Source organism: Exophiala xenobiotica (assembly GCF_000835505.1).
Source record: "Exophiala xenobiotica strain CBS 118157 unplaced genomic scaffold supercont1.4, whole genome shotgun sequence".
Taxonomy (NCBI): domain Eukaryota; kingdom Fungi; phylum Ascomycota; class Eurotiomycetes; order Chaetothyriales; family Herpotrichiellaceae; genus Exophiala; species Exophiala xenobiotica.
This window is the reverse complement of record NW_013562491.1, coordinates 2,658,253-2,685,777: the sequence shown is the minus strand read 5'-3', so window position 1 is coordinate 2,685,777 and position 27,525 is coordinate 2,658,253. Positions and strand designations below refer to the sequence as shown.

Genomic DNA, 27,525 nt, shown 5'->3' with positions numbered 1-27,525 from the left:
AAGTGCGAATGGTCGAAACTGCCTTGAAAACGTTCATGTGCGTCCCGTATGGCTGCGACTCCTCTTTAACGATGCAACCGACCCTTCACTCTAAGGTCTTTGATCCACCAACGCGCACCGGAGTCGAGGGCCGCGGATCCTTGTTTTCATCCTCCCGATGCATTTTAATTCCACGAGACTCCCTGTACATAGCCATGAGATCAGGAGGTTGTTCAACGAGGTGCGCGGTACTGAGTATGTCTGATTGATTCGAGTGCAAGACCCCGAGGCCTTCAGCAACGCCTTCTGCAATGCTCGGTGGCGGCTCTCCTTCGAATAGACTTTGATGTAACCTAGTCTTGATACTCGGAGAAAATCCATTGGAGAGGGTGTTCTGTCCAGATTGCAGCTGCTCATTTCGTGCTTCGACTAGGCACGTCATGGTTGTTGGTCGAGGTTGTTCTCTTGATTGTAGGCCTCGCAGATTGAACGGGTCTTCAACTCTAGGATCAGGGAGATCATGGTTGATTTTGACGACGAAGGGACTCGCATCGCAGGCTATTTGAGCAGTGCCATTGTTCGAAAAGACGACATCGATCATTTGCTGCTCGACGTTGCTCTGAGAGGGTTTCGTACGTTTCCTGGTCGATTCGCGGAGTGTGAAGGAAGTGACAGGACCGAAAGACTGCAGTCGTCGTAGAACGGCGGTGGACTCGGCGAGTGTGACGGCAGGAGGAGAGACGATGACTCTTGCGATTGATTTATTGATTAACGCTTGCTTTAGGGGCATACTCGAGATTGCAGCACAGATTACAGCGCGGAACGACGACAAGAACGCAGAATCGGCCAACGGAACTCTCGACTCAGGTGAATATCAACAACGCATTTGAACGAAGAAAGGCGTCTTTGGTATCAAGCCTTTGCAGGTGCAGTAAGGGGAGTAATAAGTTACCCCGCACATGCTTCCACATGAATGACTACCTACCCACCTACCTTAGGTAAGCCAGTTCCCTCAATGCCTGGTACAACCATCTCGTGAGGTACGTTCTCCCAGCAATATTTTGCCCTAATTGCCGCTTCTTTGAGGTTCACGTCTGTCAACATGCAATGATTCCTAGTTGGTGAAAAAAAGAAACCCAACGTCTCAGTCAATTGTTCATCTGGTACGGCCTCTTATCACGTGATGCACGATTCCCGCCGGAGGTCGGCAGCTTTTCGCGAGGAGGCGCAGCTCGATCGGAAAGGCCAATACTCCTGTGACAGCCTCACATTGAGGCGCAGGCGTCCCAGGTCAAGCCATGTACCTGGCGAATACGAGGACAGGAGTGCATTACGGAGCTCATGACTGGGAAAGCAAGAGTTGCGGCCCCCGAAGCATCAAACACACTCGATACTCGGGGAATGGAGGATGGATGCGAGATCGTAGATGGCTCGATGATAAGCAGCGCTGACTGGCGGAGCTGAAAAGGAGACAGGAAAGAGAGAGGAGTCATCCTGCCTATGGGCAGTCAGAGGCAGCCAAAAATAATGGCCCCCAGTTTCCGTAAAGGCCGCAGCGGACCCTGACAGAGAGGCAGAGCGTTGGCAGAGGCTGGTGAAGCATCCACGGCATCTAAACGACTCCATAATTCTGCTCAGGCTTCCTCCTCCTACGCTCCTTCTGGGTGCCCCCGTACTACCGAAACACACGTACACAATCCTCTGCTACCTGATCCAACCTATTCTTTTTCTAACTCGTATCTTCTTCTCTGTTCATCCTCATCATATTCTCTCGCTAACAACCCACCTCACTTACCGGCTACAATCACACAAACTCGACTTGTTCGAGCATCCCCTCGCTTAGCACCACTGTCACCGAAGAGCGCAGACCACCAATCCAATACGTGCATTTCCCCTCCTGAGTGTTTCAGCCGCAGGATCCAACAGCCATTTGCGCTTGAATTTCGACGTCTCAACCAACACTTGACACCCCATTCCTTCTCGAGCCCCGAATAGAATTTCTCGAAGCGCTCCTGCGACAGACTTCAGTCTCCTTTACCGAGTCTTGACGGCCGCCCGTCACTGCGCTAAACCTCGACTCCAGGTTGTGGTACAGTGGCATCTGAAAACGAGCAGAGGACACCACCCATTCGCGCTTCAATATCGCCAAAATTCGCTCCCACGAGGCTCGTACTTCCCTCCTCGGAGGCCAGCCAAGTACTTATCAACCTTTGGCTGGAGGTTACCACCAACGCGAAGGTTATGCTATGAAAGACTTCGAGAAAAGAAGATCAAGATCAATCATGTACACGCCAAATTCAAAATGGACTTGGGCTTTCAGCCTGATCGCCCTGACCCAGGCATGCATAGTCCTCGCCTTCGAGTGGTAAGCAGAGTCCAACATATCGAACGTTACTCTTTGACTGACGCGCTTGTCCAGTTATGCTTTCGCTCATTTTCAAATCCGCCTGGAATCCAGCAGCTCGCATTTGACTGCTTCGCGGACGATCCCTACCTTCTTGACTCTATACATTTTCGGCTTCCTCTACCAACTGCTCCTGGTCTGGGATGCTCTCAGAATGAAAAATACTATCCAGGTCATTGGCTTGGTCATGTACAATGTCGGCCTGCTTATCTACGGTGCGGTCCAGATCTCGCAGATCAAGGACGCTGTGTTTCAGCTGTCGCATGACGACTTCATCCAGATGGAGGTTTGGAGCGACACAAAGCCTTTCTTGATCGCCATACCCGCTATCATTGCTGTGGGAACGGCTCTTCTGGCCGGCTGCGCCTGGAAACTCAACGATGAATTTGCCTGGACCATCTACAAGCGCATCTCGGCCGACTTGCGAATGAAACGACGCTATCTCCAATACCAGATCTATATCGCATTGTTGAAATTCGACTTTTTCTTCTTCCTCGGCTTCACGGTCCAATTCGTTGTCATTGTCACTCAGCGGCGAGCCGAATTCGCTCTTACCATTGCAGCCATGCCGGTGAGCATCTTCATTCTCCTGGCCGCTGCGTGGTTTGTCCGAAGGGAGAACCTGATAGGCACGATCGGAGTTATCGTAAGTCTGTACTCACAGTTGTTCTTTTCCTATTGCTCACCTGCCTGCAGATACTCTATTTTGCTGGTCTTGCCTACTTCATCTTCAAGATGGTCCGCATGTATTCACCATCTCACGAAGGTCCTTATCTTCCAGCCCGGAAGGAATTGACCAGTTTCGCTGTCCTAACTATCATTTCTATCCTACTCACCATCACAAATGCTTGCCTGTGCGCCAGTAACTACAAAAAGGGTCTCAAGCCCTACATCTACAAGTCTGCAAGCATTGATGAAGAAGAGAAGCCAATCGGAAGTGCATATGCACCATACGCCACGGAAATGTCGAGTGGCCCGAAGTATGCGGCATCACGACCTACAGCAAACAGAATGGAGATTGATTGAACGAACTGAATAGGACATTTATCGCCTTATTCCAGGGCTTTAGCGGGCGTTTTCTCAGGTCGTCATGTTTCCGACTATGTACTCTATTCACGAGGAGTTTTGGGCTTTCTCCTGTGACAATAACGCAGTGTGCGAATTGTGCCAGTGATGGATATGATGAGCTATATATACCTCTCCGGCCAAATATTGTGGTCTGGTGGCTTGTTTGTGTGACGTACAAAATGAATGGTCCATTTTCCACATCATCTACAAACAATCTCATGCAATTTCGTCTATTCGTGGCGCGCAGGACGTCTATCTCGCCATGATGGACGACCTCTTGCCTGGAAGATGGACCCAGGTTGATTCTCGTTAGGTACGAACCATCACCTCGATGAAAGGATGGTTAACAGATAAATATCGTGAATCTCATCCTCGTCGTGTGCTTCCTAGTTCGCAGATGCCATTGGCGATACCCCCAGCAATGAGAACAGGTCCATAATTCATTCCAAAAACATAGCAGACGCTCCCCATGCCTCTCCTTCGCTTCTTCCACTCACCCAGTTCAATCAGCAAACAACTCCGTCACAAGAATCTGCATCATCTGCGGTGGTATTCTTTCTTTCTCCTCGACAATCTGATCACTGACTTTCCAAAACGCCGTCGGCCCCGCAGGCCCGTGCGGATCGTAGTCCTTATCGAACCAGTTCCCCAGAATCCCCCTGGCGCTCCTGATCCCGCCAATCTGCACGCCCTCGCTGCGCCAGCGCTCCTGGAAGAAACGTGTCAGTGGGGGGGCTGATGTGTTTCGCCACGGAATCTGAAATAATGGTCTGGGCTTACCTCGCCGTGGAAAATACTGAACGTCGTCCAGCGTATTGCACCCCCAGGTGTTTGCCGCACTGTGCCTCTGATGCGGCTGTTCGCATTGGGGTCCCACGCCATGAACGTACTGCGGCTGATGCCTTCGAAGTGGACGACGGGGAGATCCTGTCCGTCGTCGGGCCCCGGAGCCTCGACCGAAGTGACGCGGAGTTGTAGCCGGATCAGACGAAACGCCTCGCGTGTCGCGATGGGCTGACGTTCGCCGCTGGGATCGACTGGGCTGGACTCGAAGTTGAATGCGTACAGGTCGTTGTAGTCGAGGAAGCAGACAATGCGCATCCACGAGCCAGTCACGCCGTAGGGGTCGAGCGCGTCGAGATCCGGGCGCGGGCTGGGTTTGAGTTTCCCGGAGAGCGGGCTGGATACGAAGCTGTTAGCTGCGATGCCGGCAAAGGGCTCGCTCCAGGGGCGGAAGGCCCCTGGTGTGGACGTGGAGTGAGATGTAGTCGAGTTGGAGGGGACCATTGTGGACGAGAAAGGTGGCGGTCCCGTAGACGTGGAAGGCGTAAGGGAAGGGAAGGGGCCGGGCCCACGGCGTTCGGTGTACATTCTGTAGTTGAACGCCAGGACGATCATGATTGCTTGGACCTTTTCCCAATCGATGGTAGTGGCGCCGTCGTCATCCTACAGTAAGACCAAGATCAGTATGTGCGGGCCAAGGTGAGTCTGGAGGTCAGACAGACGGCAGACGTCCATGACGGGAAGAAGACTTACAAATGGGCCCCACATGTTTTCCTGGGTGTAGCGGCGCAGGTCGTAGACTCGTGAGCGGGCGTAGGCGTGGACATATAGAATTGGTCGCGAGGACATGGTACTTGAGCTACCAGTACCATTGTCAGGCTCGCCATGGTCAGCGTCGGAGGAGTCGTCGTCATCTTCATCGTAATCGGAGGAGTCGTCGTCGTTTTCGTGGGCGATCCGGGCAGCGAGGTGTGGACACGTGAATTCGTCCAAGCTGGGCCAGTGAGATTCCAGGTTCATGCCGCCTAGGACGTGCAGTTGGGCGGAAAGCTGGCGGGAAGACTCGGTTGGAGCGCTGGTCCACCTGTTGGGCGTCACAAGGCCGAAGAGGCTGGATTTGCAGAGGAAGGCATTGATGTTGCTGGGTCTGTCGAAATGTTCGGCGAGGAATTTGCTGTTTTTGGCCGATGGAAAGGCAGACTGTGCAGTGAGCTCGACGGTTTGACTTAGGACTTCTTCGATTGCGGCGTTCTGGGAGGGGTTAGTCCGGAGGACAAGATGAATGGAAAGGCGAGGGCATGCCTTGACATTCTGGTCGTCTGATTCCAAGATCTTCTGCACATTGACCAGGCTGCTTACTCTGGCTCGCCATGATACTGATCCGTCATGGGGAGGAGGGTCCTGATTATAGAAGTTCAACATATAGCACGAGATGGAAGTACTCGTAGTCTTACAAATCGAGATAGATAGTGGAGCTTCCACAATAATTCGTCATTTTGAATGAGTTGCTTGAGGTATCGACACGTCTGGGAGAGCGAGGCTAGATCTGTAGGTTCGACGCACTGGAAAATGTGATGCAGGACCTCGGGGGCCTGGTCGACTAGATGTGCCATTGGCAAAGACTCCGAGGCGAAAGGTGCAACGTTGTATCAGAGGTTATGATATGACGGGATGTCAGCCAGGGAGTGGTGAACCGAGCTGTCTACAGGAGGATTCCACAGTGATCACCGTGCTCAAAAAGATCCACGATGACAGTGATGAGGCTCGATGATATAGACTGTCTGCGAAGTGGATGAGGTCTGTGGGAAGTGATGTCTCATTAATGTAAGGACTTCGGAGATAAGGGAGGAATAAGAACTTAAACCGAGATCTCATCATCACTTCTACTGTACTCACTCGTGTCACTGTACTCCAACTCCATTTCCCTGCTACGAATTTCTTCTCCGTGCGTTGCTTGACATGCGAGATTCTGATGGGTCGTCCTGGTCGTTGAGATGGCAGCCGCAGTACTTGAACAGGTTTTGAAGAGAAATTGTTCAATATCTACGCCTATATGAAACCCCCAAATATTCTTTGCCCTTGCCCTTGCCTGATATGCACACCATAGCCACCGGAAATGCGAATCTAAGCGACAACAGCAAAAACACCAGCCATGAGCCCCAACCCGGAAAACATCCAAACCTCTGACATCGAGAAGATGCAAGCAGCAGCGTTGTTCTGTGTCGCGCTGGACGCTGTGCTTGTAGGGTCGCTCGTCGTCTGAGCACCTGCTGAACTCGTGCTGGCTGGCGCGGCCGTCTGGCTTGCGCTCTTCATTGAGACACTACTCGTCGCACTCGCCACAAGTTGTGCATAGTTACTTGCAGTCATTGGGATGAGAGCCTCGCAGGAGGGTGTGAAAATAGTCATCGGATTGGCAGTGCTGTCCGAGCAGAAGGGGAAACCAGCGCACGTCGAGGCTGTGGCTGTCGCAGGGTTCTTCTCGATACAGCAATATGCGCCGCTATGACTTCCAGATTTTGTGAGCACTGCAGCACCCGGGCAGCTGGACATGGTCGTTCCATCGATTATCGTGGCTCCGTTGCTGACGATCTGCGTCTGGTCGCCCGTGTTGGTAGCGACAATGGTTTGACCCTGACAAGATGTGGGTCAGTATGGCCTCTTTGAAAACGGGACTTGGATTTACACAAGGTTGATTTTCAGCAAGACTCACATAAGCATGCAGGAGCAAGGTGCTCAGGCTGACGAGGAGCGCGAGGGAGGGCATTGCCACAAGATATGAATGATGCCTAAAAGCTGTGCAAGGTTGGATCTCGATATTTCGCCATGCACGTGAAGTAGGTTGTGGTAAGCTGAAGATCCACACCAAAAAGACATTCCGCTGGGCAATGTGCAGCTTCTTATGCTTGAGCCAAACGAATTGCACAGGTACGGTAGTACTTTGGGGAAGCCGATATATTGATTCGGTCCTTCGTGGCTGACTTACACCTGGTGTCTGCGGGCAATAGTCGTTGTGACCGCCATCTGTGCTTTCAGGGTGAAGTGTGCACGGATCCTGCCGGCTGGAACGTCGGGTGTACAACCTACTAGGTGAAGTCTCGACTGGGTGGTGCTTTATTTAGTAGCATGTTTGAAGGGATATGGAGTTTTCTTAATGTACCATCTAATAAGGCGTTGTAGGTGTTCCTCTCTGGGTCTTGAATCAGCGCTCGATACGTGCTCTAGAGAAGAGGGCAACTGTCAGCATTATTTGTTCCACATCTCTTTGGACGTTCGAGCCCCCAAGTTTTTCGGGGCGATCAATCTCCCCCACATTTCGCCAACAAGGATGCCAGATTCAGATCTATGGTGAGATGCCGGGCCACGATATCAGCATACATGTGCTGCACAGAGCGTTTGGTAACAACCTCAAGGCACACAATCATTTTTCAAGCAGCAAAGCAGGTATTAGCTCTCATATGGACTTCGCCGCCCAGTCCAGCTAGAGAAGAGAAAGGCATGGCGTCGGCAGGCCAACCGGATTGCCGAGTGGAACGATCTCAACAAGAAATCTCGGTGATCGCAGCTAGAGACTGTGCCTTGATTTCGACCCATACGCACTCACTCACTCACTTACTCGCTCACTCACTCACTTGAGGTTTCATTATTGTCTTGCTAGATTCTCATTCATATTGGTCGACTAATCGAGCCCTCGCCGTGTCTTCACTCCTTTACTTTCCCAACGACGGGTTTAAATCGACCTGCACGAGCTGCGTGAAATTCCCTATCCACCTTCGACCCTTCGCGAACCCTAAGCTTCCACCATGGACTTTTTCAAGAAAGCGGTACCTTCTCCTCCAGCGGAGCCGGTCCATGTGTTGCAACCCATCCACCCCTTCTATCCGGTCGGAGTCGAGATCGCGAATTTCATCGCCAATGACAAGACGGTCTCTCAACTGCTTTCTGCCTTTGCGGTCGGCTGTGCTGCTGTTCTCGGAGCTACGTGGCTGCTCACAGGGAGATTGGCACCACGTCTGAAAGCTACGGACAAGGCGATAGTGCTGTGGTTTTGCTTGTGTAAGGACAACTGCGTCGATTCTGCCGCGTTAGGAGACTGACAGTAGAAAAGCTGGAACAATACATCTCTTCTTTGAAGGATACTTCTGCTACAACCATACTCGGATGGGAGGAGCCCAGGACCTCTTCGGGCAGCTTTGGAAGGAATACGCGCTGTCCGACTCAAGATACCTGACCTCTGACCCCTTTGTGCTCTGCATGGAAACCATCACAGCCGTGAGACTCTTGCCTGCGAAATCAAAGATGAACAACACTAATTCGATTGCAGATTTGCTGGGGTCCTCTTTCCTTCCTGATGATCTACTTCATCATCACTTCCCACCCGCTGCGCTATCCTCTTCAAGCGGTCGTCTCATTGGGTCAGGTATACGGCGACGTGCTCTACTACGCTACAAGCTTGTTCGATCACTACTACAAGGAACTGACATATTGTCGACCGGAGGCATATTATTTTTGGTTCTACTTTTTCTTCATGAACTTTATCTGGATTGTCATTCCTGGATGTGAGTGGCGTTTAACCTTGGAAGAGACGCAACTGACAGATTATAGGCCTACTAGCAGATAGCATAATGACCACAACCAGAGCGTTCAAGGCGTTGGATCGAATTTCACACTCATTACAAGGCAACGGCGCAGTCAAGAAGCCCAGAGAGAATGGACACGTCAAGCGTGCATAATTGGGTACACAGGACTGGAAGATGGTCCAATAGAGGATGATGATAGAATGCAAAGAGTGGCTACATGCGGTCCTGGAAATGCATGCTCAGCCCAAAAGAAATACGACTCCTGTGCGAGAATCATAGAATTTTGTTTCTGTAGACGCCAGACAAGTGCATCAATGTACGGTGATGATCTCACACATGGCATTTGAGATAGCCATTTACCGAAAAGAAATCTTGACCAATTGAGAGTGGTGAAGATCGGAGGTGATGGTTGGTTGTGTTGATGGTTGCCGGGCCAAACCTGCGATACGAGATCCACATCGCAAGCGAAGCGAACGTTTGGCGCAGCCCGCATAGCAATCCATGCACTGCACCGCCCAGTCTTGGTTTTGGTAGAATTCCATGTTGTATGACATATCCGGCTTCTTGAATGTCTCAACTTGCTGATCTGTGCGGTCTTGGATGAATTTGACCATAGGCGCAGAAGATTGCAACCCGAACCACGTCTATTCCTTGGGTATCACGATGCCAAAACAGCACCATCCGCAGCGACACAACAAACGAGAAAAGAAACGAGTCACCGGTACGAAGTCATAGGAGGGAGCGGCATTTGACGAATCTATTCAATGCGACCAGAACCACCTCTGAAGTCTTCCCGCAAGACCTCCAGAACCCAACGCAACGAACCGCATTCGTCCGCCGAGAGTCCCTATGTAGCATCCAGTCGAAACTTCGGGTACTGCGACTCGAGTCCAGTGCAGGGCCGCATACGCCAATGGCAAGCACAGGGGGCGGCCAACGCCATCGATCCGGATGCTCTGAGTATACGGTCAATGCCCAGATCCGAGTGTCCTTCCCTAGCTTCACTTTCAAGATCAGAATATGGAGACGAGAATAGGTCGCACCGCGGTGGACGATCCAAAGAGAAGATGGAGAAAGAACAACTCGGGGCAAGAAGCAGCAGTACCCCCAGAAAAAGGATCATTAGTGATGGTCACTGGAAAGCAAGTAGGGATCCGAAAGAGCAGAAACATTCCAAGTCAGCTCCAAGACCAAAGCCAGACTCGGCTCGGTATGATTTGTCATATACTTCCACCCAAAAGAGGCCTAGAGAGAGACGGCGATCGCGTCGACAATTCAGTTATGAGAAGGGCTCAGAAGTACAGCAGATTCCACCCTATGATGATGGGATGAGGATCAGACCTGGGCCGTTTGATCAATCCGGCCCAGCCGATGAGGACATGGCCGCGTCTGATGATATCACCAGTCAAGTCGATGATCAACTGGCTCGACGCTTGGAAACAACAACGTTCTCGGAGGAATTTGACAGATATTCCGAAACATCGATACAACCAGATGAAGCAAACGAAGGTATCCGACCTCAGAGCAAATATGTCGCAACACTGGGCAGTGGAGTTGTGCCTGCGATAACGGGTGTTCTGCGGCCCAAGAAAGGTGGGCTTCTCGGGAAGACCAAAGACATGTTCTTGAAGTCAGAAACCCTCACGCCGATGAACAACAGAATTCCCAGCATTGAAGCCTGGCTTGAGGAGCAACCCGACCCTTTTGTGGACGGGGCTCGATCGGATGACCTCCCGCCTGTAGAGATCCCTGCTCCTCTGAGAAGGCGGACTAGGAGGAAGAAATCCTCAATGGAGAGGTCCTGTGTGCCTGATACTAATCAGATATGGCAGTCAATCGACCCACGAGTTGAACAGCAACCCCCTGAGCCGATTGAGTCTCACGAGCACGAAGATGGCACGACTATGCGCTCTCCGCGAAGCGACGAGAATACCAGGCCGAAATCTCGGGGCCGCGAAAAGAGGGGCGGAGATGTTCGTGACTGCTCGCCCTCAACATTACGCAGGACCGGCGCGAGGGTTCGTCGGCACAGAGATTCTCCAAGCAAAGCGTCGATTTCAAGTTTCGAGACTTCAAGGGACGTAGAACAGCTGCGAGAAGGGGCCGTTGGCACAGAACAGGTCATGTCGTCCACAAGCCCTGAGCAAACCCCGTCGTCTGTTGGGGTACATCAACTTCCCCCAATTCCTCTTGAAGAAATCGGGAAAGAGGACAATACCGCCGCACCATCATTGGGCGTATCATCCCGGACTGACACCGGCCTCAAGCGCAGACTGACAACCCATGAGGACTTGATGTCTGTCTTGTCAATGCCAGGACCTCGAAGAAGCCGTCGCTCTGCTCGTCGTGCCAAAAGTAGGCGCATAGCGGAAGAGTCTGCGTCTGTTCAAGAAGTCCTTGCAGGGCTGGTGGCGGATGAGAAGAAGTACAGCCGGGAATTGCGGACATTGGTCGACGGCGTCATTCCAGTGCTGCTTCAGAGTGTTCTCTCCAAAACAGACTCAGCAGCCGCAGCTGGACTGTTTACTTCTTCGACGAGCGCCCAAGACGATATGAGCTTCACCAAGCCAATCATCGAAATGGGCATTGCTCTCGAAAGATTGAAGTCTTTGCATGGCCGCGTCCCTCTTCACAGGCTGGACAGTTTTCTGGCCTGGGCACAAACTGCACAAAAGGCTTATCGAGAGTATCTCCAAGCTTGGAGACTCGGATTCCAGGATGTCGTGGTCAATCTTGCTCCACTTGACAATGCCACTTCGGCCGAGCAGGACATGGCACGCGACGCCTCGGGAGACCTGGTCGATGGTGAGGGCAAGAAGGTGGATGTTGCATATCTGCTGAAGAGACCACTCGTCAGAGTGAAAACCTTAAGCAAAACTTTTGGCCAGATAAAAGATCGGAGCGACAAGCCATTGGCAGCACATATGACCGATGCCTTTGCAGACCTGACCGCCTTCGCAAGGCGCCGTCATCAAGAAGAACAGGCTCGTCTAGAGGATGAAGCAGCAGCAAATATCGATGCTATGAGGGCTCGAGACATCAGGACAATGGCGCCTGTTGCAGGTGTCGTTGTGGACAACACCCGACGTGTCAAAGCCAGAGATTTCTTCAACCTGACACTCTATCACTCAAGTGGGCAAAGAATGGACTGTGGTATTGAATTGATCTTTCGTGACAACGCCCGTGGAGATGCTCCTGGTGGTGATCTATTGATCTGTGAAGTTGATGACACCGGGAAGTGGCTTCTTTTTGCACCAGTCCTGTTGAACTCAGTATCAGCCAGGCGTGGGGAAGATGATTTTGATCTCGTTGTCATGGTGCGCGGCCGCGCAGGGCTTGGAAAGGAATGGCAAGAACTCCTCGCCTTGAAGACTGATGATAAAGAGGCTGTCAATGAGTGGATGGGCATGCTTGGCTCCAATCCACTACCACCAAGGCTCAACATGACACCAAGTTTTGTGAAGCGATCACATCGCCCAAAGACATCGTCCACAACTCCGAATGAGAGCGAAATCTCTAAGGACAGTGAAACGGAGAGTCGGTCAATCAACCATGAGCTGGAACAGGCCAACGTAGACATACCAATTGGAGAACCATCTGTCCTCGCTGCACGGAATGGTGTCAGTCGTCGTTCAGAAGACACAAAGATAATTGCCGACAAACCTCTACCGCGCCTGAACCTAGGTGGTGGTCTAGCATCAAAGCCCCAGACAACACAGTACCAGACACAGTCAACGGGAAGCAAGCGACCTGTCCCATCAGTCTTGTCGTCCGACAGGTCAACAATCTCAGATCAATCCATCAAGACAATGACAACATCGTCGACTTCAAAATACAAGTTGCCCAGGATGGATTCCCTACCAGAGCGGACACGTGTTGCTACGGCGCCCGGGTCCCCTCCTGGGCCTCTTGTTCCGGAACGTTCAACTCGTGGAATTCTGCCTGTACTTTCACGAAACGACGACAAACAAAGGGCCAGCGCAACCGAACTTGATTCCCGCGACCTCAAATCTTCTCCTCTCTTCAAACTCAGTCAGTCCTCAAAGAATGATCAACGAGCATCGTCTTCTGGGTCTGAGAAGCCTCCATTAGGTCAGTCAACTGGAAGCTCCAATTCTCGGACAAGTGTAGCACAAGAAACGAGACCTGAGCGACCTGTCTTTCACCGAGCGCCTTCTTCAACTCCGTCAAAGGATCTCCCTACTGTGGCCAGAGTCAGACCGCAGTCACAGTCACAGTCAACCAACATGGGGTTGGTCAACTCTGGGCTCGAAGACCGTCATGAGAGGAAGCAGACGTCGCGAGAGCAGAAGTCGAACCCCAAGTCTGGACATTACCAAAGCTCGTCAAGAAGTCAGATTTTCACTGAGGATGTTCCAGCACCACCGGCAATCGTACCACGTCAAGCTCGACCTGCCATGACTGACAACAGCCCCGAGCCGTCACCTCCGCCTACTCCTCCACACCGCACCTCGAAGGACGTACAATCACAAGCGAAGAGCAATCATATCCCAGAACTGAAAGCAACCCCGACGGCATCAGAGAAGACTATGAGGAGGAGGACATCTTCTCCCTTGAAGCATGAATATGCACCTTCCATCAGCTCGGACAGTTCATCCAACTATGATGCAGAAAGTCTGAGTGACTCTGATACCTCCGAGGACTTTAGCACCGAGCGTCAAGACAAGGCAACACCACTAGTGGCAATAGCTTCTGCGGAGCGTCGACCATCAAAACAATCATATCCTCCATCCTCAATGCAATCTACAGGTACCAGAACGCTGGCACCCTCGGATTCAGCTTCTCAAGGACCATATCGGAGAGTGCCTTATTCCAACACTGTTCCAGCTGACCAGAAGAAAAAGACAACCGCGTTGATTTGTTCATGGTCAGACTCGGGAGTATGGGAAATGATTCACCCAGACGAATGTTCAGTTGTCATCACTCCAGGCCTGATTGAAGCTTATGAAATGTCGGCCGAGCATTCAAACCCAGACGATGCAAATCAAGAAGGAGGGAACTCGCAAACAACATCCATGTCCCGACAACCGTTAGTGGCATTCGAACTTACGCCCCTGGTCATGCTCCGCAAGGGTGCTGCGTTGGATATTCAGATCAGATCTCCACCGACCCCTAACTCTAGGATCCGCACTAGCAGCAACATCATGTTCCGCTCCAGCAATCTGCAAGCATGCGACACCCTGTACGGAATGATCAACTGGGCACGCTGCAATAATCCCACGTACATCGAACTTGAACGAGCCCGGCCACGCCAAAGCACTGTCACATTCAACGTCAACCCCGACCGGCCTCGATCCCGAGCGAGCTCTTGGTTCAGCTTCGGCAGCGCAAAGAAGTCGAGCTACCGCGCCTCGTCTGCGCCGACACCAGCATCGATCGACATGTCCGTCGAAAGTTCGGGAACCATGGCCAGCGCATTTTCCGCCCTCAGACGATTCAGCGCCAAGCCAGCGTTCAATCTTAATCGAAGTTCAGTTCTGCGCAGGAATGGCAGCATTGGCACAGGACCGTCATTGTACTCATCGAGCAGCGGCACAGGCACAGGCACGGGTTCTGGTTCGAGCACCCCAGCTCCAAGTCAGTTGGGCTTCATACCTGGTAAAGATGGACCGAATGTTCCCGCTACCAGCGCCGATGCTGCCAATGGAGGCGGCATGGTGAACAATATGAAGATCCGCATGTACATCCGCAAAGGCCAGCATTGGGAAAATCTGGGCGCGGCCAGGTTGAGTGTTCTGCCTGCGCCTGGAGTCCCTACGTCGACACAGGCAAGTAGAGCCGCGGGAGCTGCGTCTGTCGCCCCATCACCGGCTGCGACACCATCACACACACGTTCGCCGTCGAATGGCGAACCAGCAGGCGATCGTGGACCGCGGCTGCCCAGTTCAAGTCATACTCCACACCGTGTTCACGGAAATGGTCGCGAGAAGAGGGTCCTGATCGTTCGTAACAAGGCTCCCGATGTAATATTGTTAGATGCGGTGCTCGGCGAGAGCTGCTTTGAGCGCATCATGCAGACGGGCATCGCGGTCAAGGTGTGGAAGGAAGACGAGATCATTGGACATACGGGTGGCGTGACCATGGGACGCGAGACGGTTTACATGCTGCAGTTCCCTGGGACGAAGGAGGCAGGGTGGGTTTTTGGACTGTGTGGAACATACAGGTATGGATATGGGAATGAGTAGGTTGGGGAATGTTGACGGCGCAGAGATGGATGACTGGAAACATGGGCGCTTTTTGAGCTAGACGTGATACCCTTTAATGATCTTCCTTTATTGTATTGAGGATGGAGTTCTTTATGGTAGCATGGATGATTGAAGCTAGCATCTCAACAGATGGCTGAAGCACGAATGTACATAAGGGGACTGCTTTCTAATATCAGAACCGACGTGGCCGATCCAAGCCTTTTATCGAGAGCTTCGCTATCTGACCTCCATGACTTTCTCAGCGCCATTTGAACGAAATCGAGCGGCAAGGCTGTAGCAGCAACAAGAGGTCCAGGAATAAGTACAATTCCAAGATAAGCGGAACATATGGCGGAAGTACTGTGGTACTGGTACTGTGGGAACTGGGAAGAACGGCAGTTCGTAAGCTCGATGAAAACGTGGCCAAGTTGTGGCCAAGTTGTGGCGCTTCAGGCGAATGTCTTGGCTCACGTGACATGGTCTGCAGGTCTGGATTTTTTCCGAGACCACCAGGACAAGCCCGCTCTCTGTCGCATCGAGAACGCATGATGACTGACTGCTTTTGTCGATGTTATTTGTACAAACTACCAGGATTTCGATCGCTTATTTTGCCACTAGGATGCAGAAAAATCCCACGACAGCCCGTATACGACCCGCACTACCCGCGCCGAGAATGGCCTTGGGACGATCAGCACATGTTCCTGGAAAATGTGGATGAGGCAGGGTGGGCAGGATGCCAGCCATCCCAGATCTGCGGGGCGTAGCCGCTGTCAGCCAACGAATCGCTCCGACGTTCGCGTCATGAACAAAGCTCAACATCAGTGGGCAGATGGAGCAATGACGAATTGTCATGTCCTGAGGTTCTCAACCATTCGTCTCGGAAAGAGCGCTAGAAGAAAGGTTCAGTGCTCAGACTCAGGCTTGCCAATGGACTTCGTACATGAACTTTCCATAAGTATAGCGTGGCACCTCGAGCTGGCATGCCGAGATCTTCTTTTCCCTCAGGCTGCCTCGAGTAGTCGCGATATTCACCATAGCTGACCGAAAGGAGCTATTTATATCTCTGGGTTGGAAGAACCTTGACATTCTTTTCTATTTGGTTTCCATACCAAACTCAGCCAGCCTCTCAGCCGACTTGTAAAATTGTCGTTGGGGGAGATTTGCCATCATGGCCAACACGAAACCAATCTTCTGTGCGACGCACCCACGTGCGTGCAGCACCGCGTTTGAACGTGTTCGATTCACTGGATGCCGCCATGTTTTCATTGCTGACCAAGCCAAAAGGTTTTCATGACCAGGAAGGATCTGGCATGCGTCCATGAGCCGTTTGGCGATGCATTCTACTACGGGTAAGTCGACAACCGGCGTGGGGGTCATATCTGATGACTCTCCAGTCCGGAGAGGATGGGCGTGCGTTATGAGCATGACGAGGAGGCGAGAAGAGCCACCGGATTCAGCAACTCGACCTACAAGACAATTTTCGATCGTCTCGAACGGGAAGGATCTGAGGTGTGATACTTCTCCAATCGTCCTGCTTTGATGCGGACATTCGTCCATGCCATGTGAAATGCTTGCTCACCCTGGACAGGGTAAACGTGTCTTCATTAAGGACATCACTTATTACCTGTTTCCACCTGAGCAGCAACCGGCCAGAATTGCGCCTTCTTTGCTGACCAAAAAACGAGGCATTGGCACCGACACAGCAGTCAATGGGGTCAATGGAACCAATGGAGTCAACGGAGTCAACGGCGTCAACGGTCATGTTCCCAGCGCTAAGCCGCCGTTCCCATACCCAACCGAAGGTGAACCGGGAAATCCGACCGTTGTGCCCAGGGCTTTACTCGAACAGTTCCATTTCACGTTCTTGATTCGAGACCCTCACTCGAGCATTCCAAGCTATTATCGATGCTGCATTCCACCATTGGATGACATGACCGGGTGGTATGTGTTCTACCCGAGTGAAGCTGGCTACGACGAGCTTCGGCGCTTCTTCGACTATGCCAGGGAAAGCGGTTTGGTTGGGAAGAAAATCACCGGCCAAGCAAATGGTGTCGCCCATGGCGACGCAGACAAGCCCGAGATCTGCATGATTGATGCAGACGATCTGCTCGATGATCCAGAAGGTGTTCTCAGGGCTTATTGTAAGAGCGTTGGACTTGAATTTACTCTCGATATGCTTAATTGGGACAACGAAGAAGACCATGAGCGTGCAAAGGCGGCATTTGAGAAGTGGAAGGGATGGCATGAAGATGCCATTGATTCGACAGACCTCAAGCCTAGAGCTCACGTATGTGTCACTAGTCGATGACGATTTGAGACCACAACTGACTGTTGGCAGAAAAAAGTTGCAAAGACGGAAGCTCAATGGGACGCCGAATGGAAGGAGAAATATGGTGAGGAGGGCGCAAAAATCATTCGGGACACGGTAGACAAGAACATGGATCACTACCTTTACCTGAAGCAATTTGTTTTGAAGGCATGAATGAACGCAATGGACAGCGAGCAGACGGTATGGAAACACGACTATCTTTGAGAGGGATGAGACCAGAATGACCTTGTAATCTTCATTGTTTGGTTTGACGAGAATGCCAGAAATCCCAGTTATAGTTTCTTATGATGATGAGCATGCTTTTCGCACCAGTTTGCAAAGCTTTCGCGAGCTCCAGCTGAGTCCGCCCTCAGCCGTTGAAGTAGCAGCCTGTGGAGGAAGAGAAGACGTCTGCCGCGTGCGGGAACAATCGTCATTGCCGATGGGACATGTGCTGACAGTAGATTATCTGTGTTACCAGTCATCAGCGGACAAAGTCCTTGCAGTAGGAATCCCCGCATCAACTATCATTGAAGAGGAAGTGTGGTATGATGGTGGAACGCTCCTACCGACGCAGCGAAGAGAGCTCACCCTAAAGCAAGATAGGCTGGCACGCTGGTCTGACGAGAGCAGCTTGGTACCCAATGCGCCCAAGGCGGTACCACAATGGCTGTTAGTTGACCCTAGGGCGTCCATTGGTGTCCCTGTTCGCTAAGGAGGCCACTGGAGGCCTTGGGCCGGCAAAGAGAAAATCGAACCTGTCAGACCGTTCTAGTTGACCCTAGCGGCATCTACAGCCGGCGAGAAGTCAGTCGACGCTTCTCGAAGGTGCGTCATATCATATGTTTTCCCGGATGCAATCCGGGAGCAATATATCTACCTGTACTCGTATGTCACGTTCTCGTCTCTTTCATTTCTCGCTTGTCACACACATACACAACGATTGATAGAACTATTCACATTCCAGATCATTGAACTATGGCTTCAGCCGGGCCTCAGTTTACTGATAAAGCCGCAAAGGCTCTGGGCGACGCTGCCAATCTGTGTGAGCAGTACGCCCATACACAGATCCTACCTCTTCACCTAGCAGTCGCCCTCTTCGATCCCCCTCCAGACGAGTCAAAAGATCAACAGACCACAGTCAACGCCTCACAGCAGAATGCGTCGGCTCCTCTCTTCAAACAAGTCGTCGAACGAGCCCATGGCGACATCCAACAACTCGACAGAGCACTGAAGAAGGCTCTTGTACGGTTACCAAGTCAAGATCCTCCTCCAGACCATGTCACCATGTCGCCCGCTCTTTCCAAAGTGATCAGATCGGCCCAGGAACTGCAAAAGACGCAGAAAGACAGTTACATTGCCGTTGACCATCTGATCACTGCTCTTGCCCAAGATCAAAAGATCCAAGACTGTCTCCGTGAAGCCAATATCCCAAACAACAAACTCATTGATGCCGCCATCCAACAAATACGTGGTACCAAGCGAGTTGATTCCAAGACGGCCGATGCGGAAGAAGAGAACGAGAACCTCAAAAAGTTCACGATTGACATGACGCAGTTGGCAAGAGAAGGCAAAATAGATCCGGTCATTGGACGAGAGGACGAGATTCGGCGTGTGATTCGTATTCTGTCCAGAAGAACAAAGAACAACCCAGTACTGATCGGTGAACCTGGTGTCGGAAAGACCACCATCATCGAAGGACTAGCGCAGCGGATCATCAATGCAGACGTCCCTGCCAACCTCGCAGCTTGTAAACTCCTTTCTCTCGATGTAGGATCTCTGGTTGCTGGTAGCAAGTACCGGGGTGAGTTTGAGGAGAGAATGAAAGGAGTACTCAAGGAGATCGAGAATTCCAACGACATGATCGTCCTGTTCGTGGATGAGATTCATCTACTTATGGGCGCGGGCGCTACTGGCGAAGGTGGTATGGACGCAGCAAACCTCCTCAAACCAATGTTGGCTCGTGGTCAACTACACTGCATTGGTGCCACGACGTTGAGCGAATACCGAAAATACATTGAGAAAGATGCTGCTTTCGAGCGACGATTCCAGCAAGTGCTGGTCAAAGAGCCTACAGTGCAAGAGACAATTTCCATCCTCCGTGGATTGAAGGAGAAATATGAAGTTCACCATGGTGTCACGATCCTTGACGGTGCCATTGTTGCCGCAGCGAGCTTGGCTGCCAGATATATCACCCAGCGAAGACTTCCGGATTCGGCCGTTGACCTCATCGATGAAGCGGCGGCAGATGTTCGTGTCATCCGAGAATCCCAGCCAGAAGCGCTCGACAATCTCGAAAGAAAACTCAGACAGCTCGAAATCGAGATTCATGCTCTCCAGAAAGAAACCGACCCTACGTCAGTTGAGCGTCTGGAAGAGGCTAAGCGCGAAGCAGCCAATGTGAAGGAGGAACTAGAGCCGCTGAAGGAGCACTACGAACGGGAGAAGGCGCGATCCAGGGAGCTCCAGGACATGAAGATCAAGCTCGACCAGCTGAAGAACAAGCGAGACGAGGCAGAAAGATCCAATGATCTTCAAACTGCTTCCGACTTGACCTACTACGCCATTCCAGATGTCACTGCCAAGATCAAGCAACTGGAAAATGCTCGAGCCCAAGCCGATGCAGAACAGCACGCACGACTCGGCGCGATGGGTGAGGTTTCGCCGACAGACGCAGTCGGCCCGGAACAGATCAATGCCATCGTCTCCAAAATGACCGGTATTCCTATCACCAGACTGCGTGCTTCGGAGAAGGAGAAGATCCTCCACATGGAACAGCATCTGCAGAAGGTGGTTGTCGGACAGAAAGAAGCCGTCAAAGCTGTCTCAAACGCCATCAGACTCCAACGATCCGGTCTGGCAAATCCCAATCAGCCACCTTCGTTCCTGTTCTGCGGCCCGTCAGGTACTGGTAAGACCTTGTTGACCAAGGCTCTTGCCGAATTCCTCTTCGACGATCCAAAAGCCATGATCAGATTCGATATGTCAGAATACCAGGAACGACACTCCCTTTCGAGAATGATTGGTGCTCCCCCGGGATATGTCGGGCATGATGCTGGTGGTCAGCTTACTGAAGCCCTTCGACGCCGACCATTCTCTATCTTGTTGTTCGATGAGGTGGAGAAAGCGGCCAAGGAAGTCCTCACCGTCCTGCTCCAACTCATGGACGATGGACGTATTACTGATGGCCAAGGTCGTGTCGTTGATGCCCGAAACTGCATTGTTGTCATGACCAGCAATCTTGGTGCGGAGTACCTCTCACGCAGCAATACACCAGACGGCAAGATTGATCCGACCACAACAGAATTGGTGATGAACGCTCTGCGGAACTATTTCTTGCCCGAATTCTTGAACAGAATCAGCTCGATCGTCATCTTCAACCGGTTGACTAGGAGAGAAATCAGGAAGATTGTCGATCTGAGACTGGGAGAAATCCAGAAGCGGCTCGAGGCCAACGACAAGAAGATACACATCGATGCTACCGAGGAAGTCAAGGATTACCTCGGCGCTGCTGGCTACTCACCTGCTTACGGTGCTCGTCCATTGCAGAGACTGATCGAGAAGGAAATCCTTAATCGTCTGGCTGTGCTCATCCTCAGAGGAGCCATCAGAGACGGTGAAACAGCCAACGTTGTGCTTGAGGATGGTCGCATCGTGGTCTTGCCAAACCACACTGACAGTGACATGGAGGATGCGGACATGTATGATGAGGACGATGCTATGCTGGAGATTGAGGACGTTACCAACGGAAACATGGACCTTTACGAGTAGATGAGTTGCATTGATGATGTTACGATAGCGAACAGTGCAGGCGGCGTTTATGGGAACGGATAATGGAAAATTCAGCAGCATATGCCCGTGCGGAAAAATGCATGGGACATTGACCAGGTAGTAGGAGTCGTCTTAGGATAGGCCCAATCCTAGTATCAGACACGTTACTTCAATCTCTTTTGGACCAGCTTTCCTTTGCATTCAATTTGCCTTGTGAGTATGTGATAGTAAGTGATAGATTGCGACCGTAACATGAAAACCTTTGCGAAGATGCCTCGTCCCGATATGGCTTAGTAGCATGTCCCGTCCTCACCAAGGTTCTTGGAAATCAAGAGCAACAAACATCACCCTCGTTATGGGTTGTAAGCTGTCGACATCGTGACAAGAAATGTTGAGTTGTAAGAGAAATGTAAGGTCGGAAGTGCAATAAGTACTAGTAGGTCTACTGGTTCGGCAGGAGCCAACATCGTCCTCGTCCTCATCCTCATCAACACCACCACCACCATCAACAACACCATCTCCTCCACAACAATGAGAAGATACACGCCCCTCCAAGGCCTTGCACAAGGCAAGACACTTGATGGGGCTGCTGTTCAAGCGATACTCAGAGGATTGGCGGAGTTCCAAACATGAGCCCTGTGCAAACAGCAGTACCCCCCGGTGTCCATTGACTGGAAATTTCACCGGGTATGAACAAGAAAAGCAAATCGGCTGCCACTCAAGCGATACTTCAGAGGTCAGGGAGACCTGACATGAGCCCTGTGTAAGTGACAGCCACCGCCCAAACAAGAAAATCAAATTGGCTGCCGCTCAAGCGATACTCAGGGGATTGGCGGAGTTCCAAACATGAGCCCTGTGAAAGCGACAGCCACCACCCAAACAATAAAAGCAAATTGGCTGCCACTCAAGCGATACTCAGAGGATTGGCGGAGTTCCAAACATGAGCCCTGTGAAAGGAGCAGCCAGTTGTTTTTGTGCGTTTGATTGTTTTGCTTCCTCAAACGCACAAAAGGAAGGAGACTCCATTACCGCCGTCGTAAGAAGCGTTATCAAGTCTCCGAAGCAAAGAAGCTCCAACACCTCCAGTCAAGCCACAAGGACTCGAAGGGCACCTCAGTGAGGACTTGCACAAGGCAAACACACTCAATGAAGCGCAGCGCCCACCCGCTACGCCCCCTCCTACCAAGCTCCCCACTTGACCACCCCTCCGTCAACAACCCGAACTCAGATACTTGCTGATGAAGCCCTCAGAGACAACTCACGGCATGTTCGGCCATACGGCCTACTGGTCCGACGAGCACTCGTATCGAAACTTCACCAACGAAGCACCACCGACCCCCTCAAAACGAAACCGTTCTCCCCCCAAGAACTTCGCCGTGTCCTGATGAGATAGGGTTGCCTTCCTGGAGAGCAACACGACGAGCATTCGGGAGAGGGCCGCAGCCCTTGATCCTTTCAGACCCGCCGTCATACTCCCAGTAGGGCGCCTTCCCATCTAGGACACGAACAGGAGTCAAGAGGTTCGTGCGCGGATGACGATATTGAGGGAGTCGGGTGAATTCAAGCATTTCAGGAGGGGGAAGTCTGACACGCCTTTTCCCGACGCCTGGTGCCCTGTTGCCGAGGCTAAGGGCATCCGCGTCGTCGCGAAATTCGTTTGTCCAGGGAACTGGTGTGGATGGCGGACGACGAGAGATGGACACTGGGCGTGCAGCCCGCTCAGTCTCATTGACAACGTTCTTACTGCAGAAGCAACCCATGTTTGATTTGTGAAATCTGGAAAGTTCTGTGGCAATGTGTGTTGATTGTAGTGGAATCTGAAGAAAAGAGAAAAAAATCAGAAGGGATCGGGGGAAGGCCAGGTACTTATGGGCGGGCGAAATGGGCATTGCAAGACTGCTTGGCTAGCAGGACTGCCTTTGCCATCACGTTGACTCATACAAGAATGAAAGCGTCGTTGTGAAAAGTCTGCTTGGGTCCAGCTTCGTTGTGTGAAACTTACAACGGTCCTCAGGTGTTGAAAAGTAAGGTTCGTGATACCCGTCCTGGATGGGATCGACGCGACGAGGCTGAAACACTGGAAACGTGGTCGCCCGGACCCACACCATGTAGGTGCACTGACGCTGTACCACAGTTCACGGTTCAAGGTATGACTCCTACCTAACCTTGTACTTGCCAGAGTCCAGTAGCGCCGACGATGAAGTCCCTTTTCGTGTGGGATCGCCACGATGAAGCTGGAACATTCGAGATGCGGTTGTTTAGGCCAGCAGAAAGAAGGGCCGATTGGAGTTTCACTGTCTATTCAGCTCCGCTGTGACTCTTCATTCTCAGCACAGCCTCAGCACAGATGTGGTCTGGTCTGGTGTGGGCTGGTCATGCGAGAGTCCTGACCCGGATGACCCTGGGTGGAGAAGGGGAAGGAGCAAATAAACACTTCGGACATGGACGACGGTGATGACGAAGAGGATGGCGGTGACAAGGAGCACACTGACGACAAGGAGGACGGTGATGACAAGGAATCATACACGCAGATCAAATATCATTCTGCATCATGCTATCAAATCGACCCAGTCAGACACGTCACGTTCATCCCAATGCTACAACGTACATGACCTTTGGAAGCTGTCAATCAGTACACAGGATAGACACCTATCCAACTCCCATGCTTCCCGGGTGAGGTCGGGCCATTAATGTCCCCTTTGACAAAGTGAGGCAGAATCTCTCCCGCAAGCACAGTCAACGCACTAATCGGGCAAAATGCAGCCAGTTCCGGTCCAAGGGCATCTCGCACAATTTCCGCGACTGCCACAGGGTTCAGGTGAGTTGACGTGCTCTCTGGACCCCAACGGAACGGCCAATTCACCCACTTTGGCGTCGGAATTGGCAACCAGTCTGCACTGACGAGCTCGTACTTCTTCGAGCAGTCCAGGGCCAATTTCCCGGCGCCGGTGTCGTTGCGGATGAAGAAGTCCAGACCGGCTGGGATGCCTCCAATCTTGCGGTACTCGCTTGGATTGCTGCCTGCCTTTGAGTAATTCGCGTGGCCGTTGCGGCTGGAGTAGATGACTGGATGCGTTCCTTCGAACGTGAATGCCTGAGGGATCTGGTCGAGGCTGAAGAACTGGCCGCGCGAGTGCTGACTGAGCCAGATCGCCACGAGATTCCGCGTGGTGTTGTCGATCCGGACCATGGCCATTTCCCAGTCCCCTACGTGCTCGCCCATGGGGGCTAGGTCGATGTCGCCCGAGCTCGTGATGCTGTCCATCATGAGGCCGTTGACGTGCAATGCGCCAGGACCGTTGTAGCTGTTGAAGAACCAGAATTGCAGGTCTGTGTAGGGGATGCCGGGGTGCCAGAAGGCGTGGACGTAGGCCTTTGCCGTGGAGAAGGTCCCTGGCTTGCCGGACGGGTCGAGTTCGAGGTAGAACTGGTGATCCTCGCCATGTTCAGGCAGTTGGGTCAGTGATGGGCTTTTGACGCGCACGGGCGACTTTTTGTCGACGAGCGTGCAGTGTGAGAGAAAGTCTTCGACTGAGGCGCACACGTATTTTTCGTCTGGATGGACTTTCAGGATTGGAGCATACTTCTCGATGGCAGCGCGGAGTTCCGGCAGGTCGAGAGGTTTAGCAGTTGTGCTGATTGCGGAGGGTGTGACTAGGCCTCGGACGCTGGAGGATATGACCTGAGGCTGAAAGGAGAGGGAGTCCGAGGGGACGTGCTTGTCTGTGACGGCGACCGCCATGGTAGAGATTTAGAGCTGTTTGATCTTGGAACTGCCTGTCAGGAGTATTCTGTTGGCCGTGGATTAGCAATTCGCTGCCCTCGGCCTCCCCATATATACTCAGAACCTGGTTGTGTCGAGCCTGAAGCGAGCTGACCGGTCTGCCTCGTATTTGCGCCACGCGCCTGCCACATGTTCAAGCTGCGTCCTGGGCAAAGACTGAGAGGTGCAGGTCGGCTGATTTTGGCCTGGTCGAATACCTATCGCAGACGAGGCACGGTTTGCTTGGAAGTGTCAGCTGAGGGCTTCCTGCATGCTCGACTAAATGCACTGGTGAGAGTTTTGTTTCTTGTGGAACGCATTATGAGGATTTTTGTCAAGCTGAAATTTCGGGCTTGAGTACGCTCGCTAGGCAGTTCTGCGCCTGACAGGCAAAGTAGTCTACATTTTGAGATCAATGAGACTGCGTCCATCATGTCGCACGATGTAGGAAGCTGCTCAACTCGAGTTTCGATAGTCGCATCTCGCTGGCCCATTCCCAGGTACCCAGGGTGCGAGTGAGATATCTCTAACTCGCTTAGTCATCCACAACGCGTCCTTGAAATTAAAACGCGTCGACGTCATTCTAAACAGATCATCTCAATGATCAACTGCGCCCGACGAGAGCCACCACCTCACAACGGTATTGACAGACTCTCGGAGCCCAGATCTCAAACAACTTGTCCTTCTCAAGGTACTTCGTCGGAGCACGCGGGAGAACTCCCACAATCCTATTCTTGAGCTCGCAATGGCACCCATCCCCTCAAAACGCTCTCGCCCTCCCTTCTCACCTCCACGGCCTGGCAAGTCAAAACCTACGAAATCACCCAAAACCCAAAGCGCTACTGGATCTAAAAAGAGCACAAAGACATCCGGCGGTAGCAGAGTCCAAAAGAAGACCTCCACAAAACGACCACGGCAGAAGAAGGTCTCCCGAGGCGCAGCAGGAACAGCGAGGGCATTCCTGGAGGAGGAAGCAGGTGATGATGATGAGGAAGACGAGGTGGATGAAGAGCCCGAGGTTGTAGACAGAGACTCGACTGGTGACGAAGAGGAGGAGCAGGACGAGAATCACGACAGTGACGACGAATCGGGGAATGACGAACAACAAGGCGACGAAGAGCCCGAGTCCTCGCCTGAACCAGACTTTATGCTCGCTGAAGTCACCCACAGCGGTGATCATACATCAGATATGTTGTCGTCGGAACCGGCGATAACACTGCCACTGATCCACCGGATAATGCATACTCAATTTAATGATCCCGAGAAGACGAAGATCAAGCCTGATGCGAAGGTATTGGTGGGCAAGTATATTGAGATTTTTGTGAAGGAAGGCATAAGGAGGTGTGTGGATGAGAAGAAAGAGCACGAGAAGAGTGGTGGTGGAGGAGCTCATGTGGATAGTGGATGGCTCGAGTTGGAGGATCTCGAGAGAGTAGCGACACAATTGTGTATGGACTTCTAATGAGCAGGCATATGAGAAGGGCATTCATGATACATGCTCTGATGGCTTGACTGGAGAGATGCCAGATTTTTCGTTCGACACATACTAGCCTGTGATGAGACCTGGTGTCGAGATGATGGGGATTACCTTCCCAGCCCCAATTCATGGAGGCCCCGGGCATGCGAACGCTACCCAGCGTGGCTGCTCACTTGTCAATTGACGAGGACTACGCCGTGCGACGATCGTGGCAGTCGTGAGAGTGTGGATGTGGGAAAGGTCGAGTGATAGACATGCTTCACAGGGCGAGATTCTCTCCTCCGCCGGTGGTTGCTAGCAGAGATACTAGTATCATGGTAGGGCGAACGAGAGACAATGGCCGCAGGAATGAAGATACGACGCTTGATGTGGACGTACAGACGCTCGTCTCGATCCATGACACACTCGGACAGCGTATGTAGGGTACCCTTCTGTCGGTCTGGGTGCGACATACGGGAGAGTATGTTGGAGGATGTTCCTCCAGTCATGCAGCCTTTATATCTCTGTATATACTAGTATCAAATGCGAGCAGTGTGAGTTTCGTAAGGTAATTATTCATTAAATCCGCATCTAGGCAAGCTTTCATACATGCCTGGTTCCTTTGATTGTTCGGCGTGAGTAAATCCCAACTACGGTCCGGAGTGTGAAATCATTATATTTTTATCCGATATTTCTAACAAGCCGCGAGGAAATCCTCCAAACGCTGATATTCAACAGACAGACGTGTACAGACAGACAAATTGACCTGCAGGATGAATAACAAAGCGGTAAGACTCAAATTCAACTTATCAATAATGCCGACACGACTCAGATATCTTGCAACAATAAATGATTGTATCCAGTCTCGTCAAGACTGCCGACGCCAGAGCGACCACTCATAAATAGATTTTGACTGGCAAATATTTAGCAGAATGTTGGCCCGTGGAGAAGCGCCGATTGACTCCAAACTGCCCGGCAATAGGCGGCAAAGATCCAAATATCAAATCTGTCAGACATGGCATTTACCCACCTGAACGACCTCTTCCTCCACCTTACTTTCTGCGATCCATTCCCCACAACGCCTGAGGCTATGCAAGAAGTGGCGCGAAAGTACGGAGTACGAGTACCGTTGACTACAAGCCGGAAGCAAAGAGCGAAGAGAGGTTAGACCACCCCTAGAGTGAATTCCATGAGGACTAGGCAGTCA

At 51.9% G+C, this 27,525-nt stretch overlaps 10 protein-coding genes across 15 annotated transcripts; 6 read left to right on the top strand and 4 right to left on the bottom strand.

The window, feature by feature from the left end:
* Window positions 1-85: 85 nt before the first annotated feature.
* On the bottom strand, window positions 86-861 carry PV05_07227 (uncharacterized protein; the record flags this gene model as incomplete). The annotated part of the gene is made up of 1 exon (XM_013460031.1): window positions 86-861. Exon 1 carries the CDS (start codon window positions 767-769, stop codon window positions 86-88), a length of 684 nt encoding a protein of 227 aa, XP_013315485.1. The 5' UTR covers window positions 770-861.
* Window positions 862-1,499: 638 nt separating this feature from the next.
* On the top strand, window positions 1,500-3,662 carry PV05_07226 (uncharacterized protein). The gene is made up of 3 exons (XM_013460030.1): window positions 1,500-2,344; window positions 2,399-3,029; window positions 3,080-3,662. Exons 1-3 carry the CDS (start codon window positions 2,226-2,228, stop codon window positions 3,407-3,409), a joined length of 1,080 nt encoding a protein of 359 aa, XP_013315484.1. The 5' UTR covers window positions 1,500-2,225; the 3' UTR covers window positions 3,410-3,662.
* PV05_07225 (uncharacterized protein) lies at window positions 3,618-6,036 on the bottom strand. The gene is made up of 5 exons (XM_013460029.1): window positions 5,689-6,036; window positions 5,537-5,635; window positions 4,988-5,485; window positions 4,232-4,897; window positions 3,618-4,160 (listed from the first exon to the last, which is right to left on the bottom strand). The coding sequence occupies exons 1-5, from the start codon at window positions 5,845-5,847 to the stop codon at window positions 3,954-3,956; spliced, it is 1,629 nt and encodes a 542-aa protein (XP_013315483.1). The 5' UTR covers window positions 5,848-6,036; the 3' UTR covers window positions 3,618-3,953.
* A 174-nt stretch (window positions 6,037-6,210) lies between these two features.
* On the bottom strand, window positions 6,211-7,286 carry PV05_07224 (uncharacterized protein). The gene is made up of 2 exons (XM_013460028.1): window positions 6,948-7,286; window positions 6,211-6,868 (listed from the first exon to the last, which is right to left on the bottom strand). The coding sequence occupies exons 1-2, from the start codon at window positions 6,999-7,001 to the stop codon at window positions 6,359-6,361; spliced, it is 564 nt and encodes a 187-aa protein (XP_013315482.1). The 5' UTR covers window positions 7,002-7,286; the 3' UTR covers window positions 6,211-6,358.
* A 331-nt stretch (window positions 7,287-7,617) lies between these two features.
* On the top strand, window positions 7,618-9,200 carry PV05_07223 (uncharacterized protein). Its single transcript, XM_013460027.1, has 4 exons — window positions 7,618-8,290; window positions 8,343-8,506; window positions 8,559-8,793; window positions 8,840-9,200. The coding sequence occupies exons 1-4, from the start codon at window positions 8,038-8,040 to the stop codon at window positions 8,965-8,967; spliced, it is 780 nt and encodes a 259-aa protein (XP_013315481.1). The 5' UTR covers window positions 7,618-8,037; the 3' UTR covers window positions 8,968-9,200.
* Window positions 9,201-9,344: 144 nt separating this feature from the next.
* PV05_07222 (uncharacterized protein) lies at window positions 9,345-15,229 on the top strand. Its single transcript, XM_013460026.1, has one exon. The coding sequence runs from the start codon at window positions 9,579-9,581 to the stop codon at window positions 15,018-15,020; it is 5,442 nt and encodes a 1,813-aa protein (XP_013315480.1). The 5' UTR covers window positions 9,345-9,578; the 3' UTR covers window positions 15,021-15,229.
* An 801-nt stretch (window positions 15,230-16,030) lies between these two features.
* PV05_07221 lies at window positions 16,031-17,661 on the top strand. Of its 6 annotated transcripts, XM_013460023.1 has the most exons (5): window positions 16,031-16,254; window positions 16,305-16,369; window positions 16,415-16,529; window positions 16,609-17,307; window positions 17,359-17,661. In XM_013460023.1, the coding sequence occupies exons 1-5, from the start codon at window positions 16,189-16,191 to the stop codon at window positions 17,500-17,502; spliced, it is 1,089 nt and encodes a 362-aa protein (XP_013315477.1). In that variant the 5' UTR covers window positions 16,031-16,188; the 3' UTR covers window positions 17,503-17,661. The 6 variants fall into 6 exon arrangements, with proteins under 6 accessions (XP_013315477.1, XP_013315479.1, XP_013315478.1 ...); XM_013460025.1 differs by having other exon boundaries at window positions 16,415-17,307; XM_013460024.1 differs by having other exon boundaries at window positions 16,305-17,307.
* A 563-nt stretch (window positions 17,662-18,224) lies between these two features.
* Window positions 18,225-21,264, top strand: PV05_07220 (hsp98-like protein). The gene has a single exon (XM_013460019.1). It carries the CDS (start codon window positions 18,307-18,309, stop codon window positions 21,097-21,099), a length of 2,793 nt encoding a protein of 930 aa, XP_013315473.1. The 5' UTR covers window positions 18,225-18,306; the 3' UTR covers window positions 21,100-21,264.
* Window positions 21,265-23,643: 2,379 nt separating this feature from the next.
* On the bottom strand, window positions 23,644-25,354 carry PV05_07219 (uncharacterized protein). Its single transcript, XM_013460018.1, has one exon. It carries the CDS (start codon window positions 24,839-24,841, stop codon window positions 23,729-23,731), a length of 1,113 nt encoding a protein of 370 aa, XP_013315472.1. The 5' UTR covers window positions 24,842-25,354; the 3' UTR covers window positions 23,644-23,728.
* A 111-nt stretch (window positions 25,355-25,465) lies between these two features.
* On the top strand, window positions 25,466-26,845 carry PV05_07218 (uncharacterized protein). Its single transcript, XM_013460017.1, has one exon. The coding sequence runs from the start codon at window positions 25,608-25,610 to the stop codon at window positions 26,322-26,324; it is 717 nt and encodes a 238-aa protein (XP_013315471.1). The 5' UTR covers window positions 25,466-25,607; the 3' UTR covers window positions 26,325-26,845.
* The last annotated feature ends 680 nt before the right edge of the window (window positions 26,846-27,525 follow it).